The 13,458-nt window shown below is 46.9% G+C and overlaps 2 protein-coding genes across 2 annotated transcripts in view; both read right to left on the bottom strand.

The window, feature by feature from the left end:
• LOC105831894 (choline O-acetyltransferase) overlaps positions 1-12,878 on the bottom strand; it is a 92,011-nt gene extending 79,133 nt beyond the window's left edge. Inside the window, exons 1-2 of the mRNA XM_036291672.1 lie at positions 12,747-12,878; positions 10,561-10,755 (exon numbers count right to left, since the gene is read on the bottom strand). The gene's annotated coding sequence lies outside the window, so the exon portion shown is untranslated. The remainder of the gene's footprint in view (positions 1-10,560; positions 10,756-12,746) is intronic.
• Positions 1,952-8,968, bottom strand: LOC118644029 (vesicular acetylcholine transporter). The gene has a single exon (XM_036291681.1). It carries the CDS (start codon positions 8,839-8,841, stop codon positions 7,081-7,083), a length of 1,761 nt encoding a protein of 586 aa, XP_036147574.1. The 5' UTR covers positions 8,842-8,968; the 3' UTR covers positions 1,952-7,080.
• Positions 12,879-13,458: the final 580 nt, after the last annotated feature.

Raw genomic sequence — 13,458 nt, 5'->3', positions numbered from 1 at the left:
GGAATCATCGAAAGCGCATCCGCGCGAGAGAGGTGGAAAATCCAGGTCAAACTTCAAACGCGGGAACGCTACAGAAATATTTGCTGGGGGGGAAAAAAACGGGCAAAAAAAAAACGAAGCCAGAAATTCGATGGAAACGCCAGTCCCCATTTTCCGCGGGAAATGTACCAAAAATACGAGGCACCGCTATAGGCAGCGAGAATAGACGTGAATCGATATTCGCGTCTTAAAACAGCTCGCCGACGCGTCAACCTTAATCTGGGACAACCTTGCGATCTGGGACATGTAAAGATCTGAGAAGATGATTATACACGGCCAAAGTATTACCTATGTACACGGTGCTTACGTAACTCCCGCAAAACAGACGGTTCGCACAAGGGAACGCTTTGCCGTATAAGCGAGGAAACGAAGACGAAGTTCCGAGACGAATTGTTACGCTGATAATTAGACGTAACAAGTTAGGAAATGATTCGTTGCATTATCATCGCCTTTGTTGTACCTTCGCTGGTGTTTGTAAGCTGGGGTCTGACTCACGTCTCTCATAATAGAAAATTACAATCATTTCTTCCTCGGCTGTGTTATCTCCGAATATAATAGAATCTGAATTAATATTAGGACGTTAATTTTTTTTTCGTACCTTTTATACAGTTCCATGGTTAAAAGTCTTAATAACTATCCTTTTACCTTAAGCTGATTACTCTAAAGTTTGTACAAATTTTCGGAGATTACCCTAATCAATTTATTAAAGCCTCTTCTCGCTCATCGGTCTCAGATTGAAAATTCACGCGGTCCTTTTTAAGGAAAGACCGTTTCACTTTTTTTTTCAGCGAGGAACCTCGTTGGGAATGATGAACACGCAAAGTCAATTTTCTTTCACAATGAAAAGCAAATCAACGAAATTGCCACGTTCCTATTAAAACTTTACGCCATAATCGTTGTCCTCGGGCGAAGGCTGACAAAGTTCACGTAATCGCGATCCAAAGCTCTGTTTACACGGCCGCGCGCCACGTTATTCGCGTGTATACGTACGTCATATGCGGCGCGGGGAACGGCGGGGGTGCGGGCAGCGTTATCGATGCGGCGTGCTCGTTAACGGGGCCACGATCGATATCTGCGGAATGAACGAGTCGTGCAGGCCGGTCGTTACCAGGAGACACCCGGTACAGCGGATGGGAGAGAGTGAGACGGGTAGGAAGCATCCCCCTCGAAGCATCTCGCTCACCCCAGCCCTACGCACCCTTCCCTTCTCCCTGTCGGGCTGCACCCTAATATAAATATTATTACACTTTGATGGGGTTACGGTGACACTATAGGGCCCCGCAGACATCCCGTGAATGCCTCGCTCCTCTCGCTCGCTTTTCCGCGCTCGCTTTTTCATTACGCCCGAATCCCGCGCGGCGCGTGCCGCGCGACAATGTTCTTAAGGGCTTAAGCCCTTTCCTCGCCTCTCCCCCTCCTCCTCCTTTTCATACCAACTCTTTGCAGCGTCCCGCGGTATGCGATATCGATATGAATCTGCAGCGTGTACTGCTGATTCTCTCTCTCTCTCTCTCTTTCTCTCTCGCAAGCGAGCAAACGGAGAGGATAGATTCTATTATAATCATGATGCTTGAGTAAGGATGGATTTATAAAAAATTGATATTTGCGAGCCTCTTCCTCTATCCCATTACATGTCAAAGATTTATATTTTATTAATATTTTTATTTTATGGAAATGAGAGAAGAGGTGCCATTTTTTAATCGAAGCGAATTTTTAATGTTTAATGATATATTTTCATTGTCAGACTTAAAGCAGCATTATTATTAAATTTAGTCAAATTAACTTTAAACATTATTTCTTGTTTCAGTTTACGATGGTGTTTTAAGTCTGACAATTATCAGCACGCAATTTATAGAACTGAAAGATATATTTAATAATTATTATGAGAATATTGTCAAGTATCAAGATCTGCTTAATCGAAAAAATGGTATTTCTTTTTATTTCTTGTGTCATTCACATATCGGCTTAATATCCAACTTATTATTCTAATTTACTTTTATTACTTCGTAATTGAAAAACATATGAGGATCAAAAATTTTCAGAATATAATAAAATAACTATTTTAATTTAGATCTCGAAAAAAAATATCCAAATAGATTTTCATGTGTTTGTCTAATTAAATATGAATCGTAGCATAAAGTGCAACACGTGGTATTCTTCGGTAACAATGACATCTTTAATAACCGGTTCAACAACATTACAGTGTCATAGGATTTCAATTACATACGCATTTCGAATTACTTGGTTTTTCAAATAAAATATACATACATAATGTGTCTTTGCGTATACGTATAGAATCGCGAGTGTATGCATGTATCGATGTCTTGCCTGGTACGTCTGTACATTTGTATATATGTATGTATATATGTACGTGTATCTGTGTGTGTGTGTATGCGCAAAGTGCGGATGTATTGCATTTAAGTTACGCTACGCTTACGGATAATTTCTCGGGATGCACTTCATCGCGCATGGATAATATGCATTATTCACGGATAATTAGATACATATAATCCCGGTGACCATTTCTCCACGCGTCTCGCCTCTCCCTTCTTATGATATGTGTTCACGTATATTGCGAACGTTTTTCTGTCGTAACGGACTGCTCCCGTCGCCTCGCAACACTTGGGAATTAGACTCGAGGTTTCGAGGTGAGAAAAATATCGTTGGGAAACTAGCGCCCGTGTTTTCACTCTAAACGTCGTACCCGATAGTGCTGAGCAAGGTTTCACGCGATATACAGGACGCACTTTGCGCACCGTTTGTCTCGCACGACGTATGTGTGTGCCACTGAGGAAGTTACTTACACAATCAACTACTTTAGAAGCCTTAACGTATCTCGAGGGCTCGAGATTGTTTCAGGTAATTTAGAATTTTTTTTCCCAAGCATAGGAGAAGCAACGAATAATCCGCGAATTCGTCTGATAAATAATTATCTACAAGCTATCAATATGTGGAATTTAGGGATCTTCTGTACACAATATATAGGGAAAATTTTCGCTCCGACTTTATAATTATAACAAATACATCATATAATTATCGAAACTTAACAAAATATGTGTATGTGTATAATAACAGCGAGTTTTTCACTTATCGTATAATTAGCTGGGGATCTCAAAAGCAATGTTTTCTTTCTCGAGGGAGAAATAATTCTTAAGGACAAAATAACTTTTCCCAGCACAAAGGGTCTTTTGTTTGCGGCGGTAAAACTTTTAAAAGCCGCTACGCTCTCAGCGTAAAGAAGCGACTCACGTGACAACTTTTCAAGACACGCCAGAGAGAAAATGCGTACGTCTCGTCTTCTTTATTCAAGAAGAAACTTATCTCATTTTCCCAGAAAATCCAGTTTTCTGCTATTTCGCTTTTAAGATCCCCAGGTTCTATTTCTACGAGTGTCAGGACAATAACCACCTTTGCCCAGCACTGGCCTTCAGTCCCGACGCAGAAGAAAGAGGATTTTATGCTCACGTACACACACCGCGTCGCGTTCACAACACTTACGAACGATATGATACAAGTAGGCAAGATATACCGAGTACTACCGGGACTACCGTCGCGAATGTCGGGGAGCATGAAGGCTTATAGGTCAAACGGACAACTGAACGTCGATCATTGCGGCTTTGATCATCAAAAATATATACGCTCGAAAGTGGAGCGAGTCATTTCCTCGCGGTTAAAGCTGCACGGATAAAAGCGGATAACGAAATATCCAATTCAGAGCGGTTTTAACAGAGGGCTTTGACAGAAGCGTTGTGGCTTTTTATTACGAAAGTAATGATAAAGAAAAAAATGTTTCAAGTGGAAAGGATTGACGGTAGTTCCGGGGCACTCGATACGCGACGTATCCGCGCGAAGGAAAAAGCCGCTTTCCTCTCCCTTTCACGCGCAATATATATATTTACAAGAGCAGAAGAAGCTACGAATATAATTTCGTATATACGATATATATATATATATATAGATATGTGTGTAATGTGTATGTATAACCGTAGTGCAACTGACGCAACGTCTTGCCGGTCATTATCGTCTTCGACATTGTAGCTCGACTTCGCTGGTCCAATCGAAAAGACGTAAGATTAATGTGCAATTATCGTAAATATGTATTTTTCAAATAAGGAACGAAAGAATTTCCGTCAAAGTAATTGGCAATACGTTGTGTAGAATTTTATTATTATATCTAATTATTTTAACTTATACATTTGAACTAAAAGGGGACATTTAAAGGGACATTTCACTATTAGAGAGTTAGAAGCACAAGATCCTTTATTTCATTATTTCAAGATCTTATCGGATTGATTTTATTTAGCGGAATCGCGACGATAATCAACAGGCTGGACGTTGCCGTTACGATAAAATCCCTAACTTTAGAGGCCAGCTCATAGAAACGAAATGCCATTGCGCAGATAAAACACGCTCTTCTCTCTTCCACGGCTATAAAACAAAAAAAAACGCGTATAATCTATGTTAGGTACATATGTATAGCGGTCTAATTTTGTGTGGTGTGTGTGTGTATGTGTGTGTATGTGTGTGTGTGTGTGTGTGTGTGTGTATGTGTGTGTCTACGTTACTTTAGGTCGGGTTACCTGCTTGGATCTTTTACTGGGGAGAGCTTTACAGTTATTCGTACTACGAGTCTCGCGACCACAGGGATAAAAACTGCGAAGTTCAGGCACTGAATTAACTCAAAGCACTCGCGAATCGATCCTCGAGGATCCGCGCGACGATGATCCGGGCGAGTGGTCCTGAAGTCCGATCGACGCGAGGCGAAGCGGATTCCCCGCGCGATCGAGGAACCCCTTCTTTTCGCGTCCAACACGCCGGCGGCGGTGATATCGCCGTGCCGGTATATAGTGTATATAGTGCTAGTTAATTAACAACTTATTTACTTACTTCTCGCGACGCTTCCTTAGTATTGACGAGTAGGTACGAATGTGTGCTGCGCCCTCGGTCGTAAGGCTTGGCGGATATCGCGGGGAGAAGATTCAAGTTTTTGCGCGATATTTAAATAATTTTCCTCTTAATAATCTTTGAATAGGGAGCTTTGTTTTTTTTTCAGACTCATTTGTGCTATACGTTACGAAAAAGCAAGGGTAACATAATTGATTGAAATAGTATAGTGGAATATAGCTCTAAAAATAATAAATAAAACAGAAGAATAAACAGTAGAAGAGATAACAATAAAATACAATGAGTGGTATATCTGAAATAAATAGAAACGTCTCTTACACGGTGAGAGCAGTTTGCGATAGTCGCCGCCAAACCTTGCGTCCAAGTCACTCCGACACATAATGAAATTTTTGATATATTTACATACATATAGAAATTATTATGCATGCCTAGATACGTCTAGATATCACACGCGACACTTGCCGCGTGAATCAAACCTCCCCTGACAAGGTTCAAACGAAATATATCTCTACTATTAGAAAAGTAATCTCATAAAAATACAGATATGTTTACTTTGACGCGCTCGCGCTTTGGTACTGGTATTGCTCTATTATTGCGGCAAAGTACTCGGTTAGTGCAAAAGAAGTTGACGCATAAAGTTGACGCGAAGGAACAAAAAATTAGAAGAGAAGAATCTTATTGAAACTTTAGGGTGGAAACTACGAATGAAAAGAATGTATCAATTTTTATTTATTTAACAGAATAGAAGTTAATTTCTTCAGAATTCTAACAATTATAGCAACAATAACAATTATATCTGCTTTATTGGTATAAATTGCAAAAGGCATCGTTTCAAATTCTATTAAAGTAGGATAACTTTTTTTCGAATTTTTTCTTAAGTCGACGACTGGTTACAAGGTTTAAAGAAAGGCAAGTTTGCAGACATTGAAAATTGAATAGACTAAAAATCTTTAATAAAACAATTTTAATTATTATTTGCCATTTTTTTCAACGCTTATAATGCACTCTTACTCATACTAGAAAAATTATTGTTAATAAGAAAATACGTAACGATTTTATACGCGCACATAAAAGTTTCAGATTCGTGTCACCAAAAATAACATTCTCGTAATCTAAATTTTACTATTAAAATATTGTTCACGTGACGTTTATTACTTAAAACTCGAAGCAGGGACGAGAGTACTTTACCAATACAGAGCGATTCGTGGGGCAAATCGACCGCCCGTGTCACAACCCCCTATACAATCGCCTACTTAACTTAAAACCTTACTACCTAGACTTTTCTGACGCCTTAATTAGTGATATGATATTTTTCGTTCAGCAATGTAGAACGATTATCAACGAAAAGCGTTAAAAACTCAAGACTTGCCCAGCGGCAATCCGCGAGCGAAGGTCCTTGCTGACGGGAAGCCTTCGTCGCGGTCGTGAATCCTCCTTCTCTCCTTCTACTGCACTTCGCGCAATGACCTCTCGCATAAAGGAGATAACGCTGTCTTTTCTCCTTTCTCCGACATAACACCGACACACATCCCCTCGTCTTCTCACTCTAATTTTATTTCGATGTTGCGACTTTTATTCTCCACGAGGTCCTTATTTCCGACGAAGACGACCACTGTCCTTTCCACGTGCTCGCCCGACCCTTTTCCCCTCCACTTCTCTCGTCTCACGTTTCCAACGTCGCGTGTCCAGCAACGCTCCCCATCTCCTTCCTTTCCCCCCTCTCTCCTCGCGATTCGTATTTACCAGCTGCGCGCGGAACCTCGACCGGATGCCAGGACCGTCAGGATTCACCGCTCGCGGATGTGAACCCATCGCGAGAGCTTCGAGGGGATCAATCACTTTGGAAGCCGTCCCCGGTAAACACCGACGATACTCCGAGTATGACATCGAGATCGGCGGGACGCCGCGGCGTGGTCGGCAATCTCTCCCTCTGATCCCGATCGAGCATCACGATCGCCGTCGTGATCGCTGCCGGATGTTCCGCCGAGCCGCCGTGCAACCCGCGGATGCAACGTCGAATTCTCTCTTGCCGATACAAGTGGAAGCCTGTCATGAAGACTCTCGAACGCACTCTCGAGCGAAGGGGACGCGCGCTCGATCGGTTAGATCGCTTACTCGGCGACACTCGGCGGCGCTCTAGTACATCCCTTGCCTGAAGGGGTTGCTGTCCCCGGCCGGCCGCTGATCCGTCACGTCCGGCCTCCTGAAGGGATTCACGTCGCCCTGAGGACCCCGCTGATCTTGGCGCTCGGCCGCGTAATTCCTTTGCTGGCCGTAGTCGCCCGGTTGACCGTAGCCACCCGGTTGATTGTAGACCGGCGGCTGCTCGTGAGCAGGCTGGTTGTAGCCCATTGCACTCTTGGCGCCGTAACCGCCGGCGCGCTGATCGTATCCTCCGACCTGCCCCGTCGTCTGGTAGCCCTGATCGTAGCCCTGATCGATATTCGTCTCCATGCGCGTCTGGTTCAGGTGATTGCCGATTTCGCCGCTGATCGGTCGTTGCTCCTGCAGCACGTACGTCTGATACTCCTTGTCGGGCGGGTCTTGCATCAGTATGTTCGCCTCGTCCTGGAACGGCTTGAAATCGTAGATGTGACGCAGATAGTAGAGGACCGGCGCGTAGAGCAGGTTCGAGAAGGCGATGCCGATGTTCAGGGCGACGAAACCGATCGCCTCGACGACGCCGCCGGCTATGATCGGACCCACCGCGTACGCCACGCTGTACGATATGTCGGCGATCGCGTAGATGCTGCCGTACACCGACACGTACCTAACGTCCACCAGATAGCCGAGCGTGGGCAGTAGCGCGGTGTCGATGAGCGCGATACCGAAGCAGATGCCGCAGATCGGTACCATTAGCGACTTGTATGAGCTGCAGAACGGTATGATGAAGCAGCAGAGGCCCTCGAGCGCGAGGCCGCCCGCCGCCATCAGCCACTGATACTGCGGATACTGCTTGGCCATTTTCACGGTGATCACGACGCCGATCACGTGTGGGAAGAAGGCCGGCAGCCAGATCATTCCGATCTTCCAGTTGTCGTGCGTCATGGTGTCCTCCATCCACAGCGAGATCGTAGGCTCGAGGAAGGCCAGCGCGACGTTGGACATCATCAGGGCGCCCGCGCACACGGCGATGTACGGGTCCATCAGCAGCCGCCAGATCGGTATCGTCGACTTCTGCTCGTGGTGGCGGTCGCGCAGCTGCTCCTTGATCGGTTTCATCACCAGCAGTAACATGAAGCCGTCCGCAAGGCTGACGAACGCCAGGATCAGGAACGGCACCTCCTTACCGGCGAATTGGTAAAGGGCGCCTCCGAACGGCGGCGCGACCAGGCAGCCGAAACTGATGAACGCCAGGGCGATGCCGAGCGCCTTCGAGCGTTCCGACTCCTCCGTGAAGCGATCGGCGATCATGGCGAGGCCGGCGGTGTCCGCGAACGCGGAGCCGACACCCTGCAGGCTCCTCGCGAAGAACAGCACGCCGTAACTCTTGCCGCACGCGAACACGCTGGTCGAGAGGAACATGATGCTGAGACCGATCATCATCGGGATGTCGTAGCCGATCCGATCGATCAACGCGCCGGAGAACGGATTCACCATCAGCTGCACGATCGCCTTCGACGCGAACAACACCCCCGTGGCGGAGTCCTGGCCGTGATGCACGGGCGGCCCGGTGGCGTTGACCGGTGGTTCCTCGATATCCCCGAACGCGCCGACGTATTTAAGGTAATCGGGAATGATCGGTACTATAACCATGTACAGCATGTTGTCCAGTAGCAGCGCTATGGAGACGATGACCAGGACCAGCTTGCGCTGAGCCTTCGGCTCCTGCAGCTTCGACCAGATGATCTCCTTGAGCTCGCCGAACTCCATGTTGATTATCGGTATCGTCGTCATGGTTTTTCCTAGGTAGTCGCCCGCGGTAGTGCGACTTCCGGCGGTCTTCCGGGTCTTTTTATTTGTGTATGTCTTAGTGGAAGGAACTAACCGTGGTCACAACCAGTCGTGCGACCTCGGGAAGCGAGCGTGACGAGGAGATCGTCGCGATTGGGGCGGCGCGCATCAGGCCGGGCCGGGGGTAACCTACAACAGATCACCGATTTGGCAACGATTAGCTCGCGGATACAAACTGACTTGACGTGCGCGCACGTACAACGCGCGCGCGCGCGCTTCTACGCGCCTCTACGGCAAACCGACGTTTCGCGAGAACGCGGATTCATCGGAGAAGCGACTCGGGACTGAGGGAAAGAGAGTTGCCGAGGAGAAGATAGGGGAGCCCTGACCCGGCCTGAGTGATCAGCGCGAAACGACATCCATCCACCCGTCACTCAACCCCTTTCTTCCCACCCCCAATTTCATAGTCCCCCGCAAAACACTGATATGATATTGCAGTCTTGCGTGCGGGGAGAGAAACACGTTGCGGAAACGCAAACCCCCCCGCACTCGGCTTAGTTTTCCTTCGTGGCCTTCGTAACAGAAAGAGAGAGAGAGAGAGAGAGAAAGAGAGAGAGAGAACGCGCGACAGCTGATGAAGGCTCCCCCACGATAAGGTGCCGCGAGATCAACTCTACGTACCTGAGCGAGCCTTGCTATCGTATCGCATTACGGAGATAAAAACAGCGCGAAAAAAAAGCGTCGAGAAGACAAGAGGCGAGGGTGAGAGACGTGACGTCCTCGCCTTCGAGGTCGTCGCTAATCATTTCACGGGTGTTGGCGCAGAAAGGAATAGCTCGACAGTAACAATTGTGGGCGATACTGTTTCTTGTCGAGTTTATCGGTCGTTGAAACAATGACCAATTAAGAAAAACGCAAAGGAAAGATTAGACTGTGTCGCGGGGTTTTCTTTTCTCCTCGATTCGAAAATAAGAAAAGTTAACATGTACATCAAAGAGTTCAGGTAAAGATCGTAGTGTAAAAATTTTTGATTACTCAAGTTCACGTTTATGCGACATTTTTTACTTGCGTTGCCCCATTATCGTCATTTTTATTAGAAGCTAGAATTTAATGGCTAGAATACTTTATGGAAAAGGAAGGAATTGCGCTAAAGTAAGCAGTTTTTCTTTTAAATGCAACTCGCTAATTCTTTCAAATCTCTCTCCTAGATCTAGAGATTAACAGAGATTCCACTTCGATCTAGTTTATTTCTCTCGGGAAATAAGCGCTTTGTCCGAAGTCGGCGTATCGAAGGATCTCGCACGTTAGTTTCATTATTCATTTAGTTCTATCGTTATTCCGATATTTGTCAGGAATATTTTACGAAGATAAAAAGACGCGCGTACTCCGCTCGATCATAAATTACTACAGTAACACGCGGGTTAACATTTAAAAGAGAGACCTCCGGGCAACCATTCGGAGGAGCGGCGCGATGGATGGCCTCCTCGCGTATTCCTTTTTCGCGCGTTTGCGAAATGGCGCCTGTCAATCGTCGCCGCCGCCACCGCCGTGACTCTCGTTAATGGCGCAACGCGATCGATCGACGACTAGGCTCCACCGCGGCAACCTCGAAAGCCTCCCCCAGGTGTATGTGTACACGAAAGAACGCCGCGCGTGAAGAAGAAAAAAAGGAGGGTGGGGGTAGAGAAAAAAAAAGGAATCACCAGCGTTTCACCGACTCACCGGAGTTGCTGGCGAGCTTCTGCTTGAGAGAGCTGGCGAGGCGTTGGGGGCCCGCCAAGGTCGGAAGACCGGCGAGCAGGCCGCTCAAAGTTGAGGCGACGTCCGATCCGTCTTCGTCCTTCGAGTCGTTCACCGACTCCTTGGCTCCTCGCGTCCCCGGGCCCTCCACCTTTTCAGCCGAGTTTACAACCGAGTCTGCAACGGCGACATTTTCCGGTCGGTTATATTTCGGAAGGACCGTTATGAGGGACAATGATTGATTCGCTCATCGGCCCAGGAAGATAGAAGTATATGGGTTTAACTGCGTGTCTTTGATTTGGGTCAAGCGTTATTAAATAATAATCACAGGAAGAGGGGAGAATTAAAACAGCCAGGTGATCTAGTAACCCGAGTTCAAGTAGCTCCTTTCTACCACAAAAACCCTGATATAATATATTAGAATAAGAGTTACGAGACTATATACACGTTAATAATGGAGTTAGATGTGAGGGTACAATTTGTACCCCTTTTACGGAGAGAAAGAAAGAGAGAGAGAGAGAGAGAGAAAAAGAGAGAGAGAGAAAAAAAAAGAACTGAATGTGTGTCGAAGGGTGGGACAGAGTCCGTCGACCTTCGGGAGAGTTGAAATTCATCGTCGTCATATTTTTAACCCATCGCAATCGCGCGTGAGGCAAACATACATTGTCGTGCGAACGCGTACTCTACATATTCATACGCGCTCTCTCCCCCTTGCATATATACTATCGACACAATTTTTACTAACCTTTCTATTATCTTATGTACGCGCGTTACCAATGGGCGGATTTAAATTTAGCGTCTCTGCGTCTATCTATAACATCCCCGGAGTCCTATACCGTGCACATTTGAGGAAGACCGGGCATTACACACGTGCGTGGCTTCCCAAGGTAATTTTTGCTACCTCCCCTTGCACCTTATCGCAATATAGTTATTTGGCAGCCACGTGTTATTTCGTGCGCCGTTGTTTGCAGAGGGGGCGAGAGAGAAAGGGGGGAAGCTGCGACGGATATTCCCCTATTAGGTGTGATCGCAAGTTTTCAACTGAAACACTGGGGTTTTTCTTGGCGTTGATTGGCGTTTACGCAACATTATGCAGCGAGCTGCACTCGAGGAATTCGGGTGGAAATATATACATCGCTTTGTAAAATCTCACATAATTCTTAATCCCGTAATTTTCTTATCACCTTCTGATAGTAAATGTTATTTTACGGTTATTAATTGGTTTATACGGTTATAAATTAACGATAAAGTAGAAATATTCGCGTTCTATTTAACTTTCGATCAATCCCAATCTAAAATTCTGAGATATTGGATTGCAATCTAGTATCTAAAAAAAACCGTTGAATTAAGATAGACATTTTCCCGTTAATAAAACTGCTAAAGCACACACAAATGAAAGAAAGAATTGACATACCAACGACATAGTGTTATTCAGGTTACTTTTTGATTTTTGATTCAACTTTATATCGCACTGAAAATTGTAACAGTATTGTCGTGAGAAATAGAAACGGAAATCGAAAGATTAACATAAAAATTGTAGACTAAATGATTAAGAGTGTAATATTACTTGTGTGTAAAATATGTACGCTAACGGCGGTTCTAGCCATTTTGTCACCGGTGACATTTAGCAAAGCAAGAAAGGGGAAAGGGTGAAAATAAGTCACGAAAGAATATTGCTCTACTATACGGAAGGAATTTATATGAAAATCGCCCCGCTAAAAAAACTCGATGACATCGTTGTAAGGACAGCATTTTAACACTAAATGAATCAAACTTGGAAAATGGAATACCAATAAGAGTCGGCTAAGGAAATCGGAAAATCGTTTCCCGTGAATTCGATCGCCATCGCTTTAAAATAAATATTTCCGAGGGAAGCTGCAGGAAAGACGAGGAGACGAAATTCTCGCACCACTGAATGTCGAAGGACCAAGAACGGAGGGAAGAACATTGACAAGTACATGGAAATTTTGTGCGAATCACCGAACCGGAAGCTACCGATCCCTGCCAAACGAACCCCGGAGCGAGTCGCGCAGCGGAGCGCCCAGCGGAGGAGGAAATTCCCCCGTGTGCGGGAACGCGCACACATCCCTTTACCGAGGGTAGGACGAGGACGAGAGGACGGAAGACGACGCAGGTGAGCAGGGAAGAAAATCGGCCGGGATACTTACTAAGACCGAAGGGCTCCCAATGGCAGGGGCGTCTCGGCGTGTCTCTCCGTTGGGGTGGCTTTGGAACGTCTGCCCTCGGAGTCCTCCCCGCCACCAGGTCGCCGCGGCGCCCTCTCTCACCGTCGCCGTGAGCGGCGGCGACGGCGGCGGCTTCGCCGCGGAAGGCGCGGCAGGGCGCAGCCGCGGCCACCAGGACCCAGGGATTGGCGGCGGCGAGGCCGTGCGTCAGCCCCCAAACCCTCCACCATCGACTTGCACGGCACCCTCCGCCGCATCCTCCGGGGACGGGGGAGGAGGGCGCGGACGGAGGGGAAGAGCGAGACCAGGTATAACGTCGACGGTCGATGCTGCGCGGTATTTCTGGCGTCAGGTCGATATCGGCCTCACCTGTGTGCGAAGCCACTGTGGGCTGTTTGCCTGCCTGTCTGCCTGCCTGCCTGCCTGCCACCCCGCTCGAAGGGGTTCTCGAACGTAAATCTCTCTTCCCTCCCTCTTCCTCGACCAGTGGCTCTTCAACCAGCGGATCGTCAACCCTCTCGCACCGCCACTACCCGATCGCGGTACGCGGGTAAGGGTGAAATTGCGAGACCCTGCCTTGAGCGGCGGCTCGACCGTGAGCGTGAGCGCGCTCAGTTTTCCAGGAGACATCGCCACCCGTGCTCTCTTCTTCCTTCCGCCTTCGTTCGCCGCCTCGGGCTCGGGGGAGGATTAC

This window comes from Monomorium pharaonis, chromosome 9, assembly GCF_013373865.1.
Source record: "Monomorium pharaonis isolate MP-MQ-018 chromosome 9, ASM1337386v2, whole genome shotgun sequence".
In the NCBI taxonomy this organism is placed as follows: domain Eukaryota; kingdom Metazoa; phylum Arthropoda; class Insecta; order Hymenoptera; family Formicidae; genus Monomorium; species Monomorium pharaonis.
The sequence above is the reverse complement of the archived record's forward strand: the minus strand, read 5'-3'. Positions and strand labels throughout refer to the sequence as shown.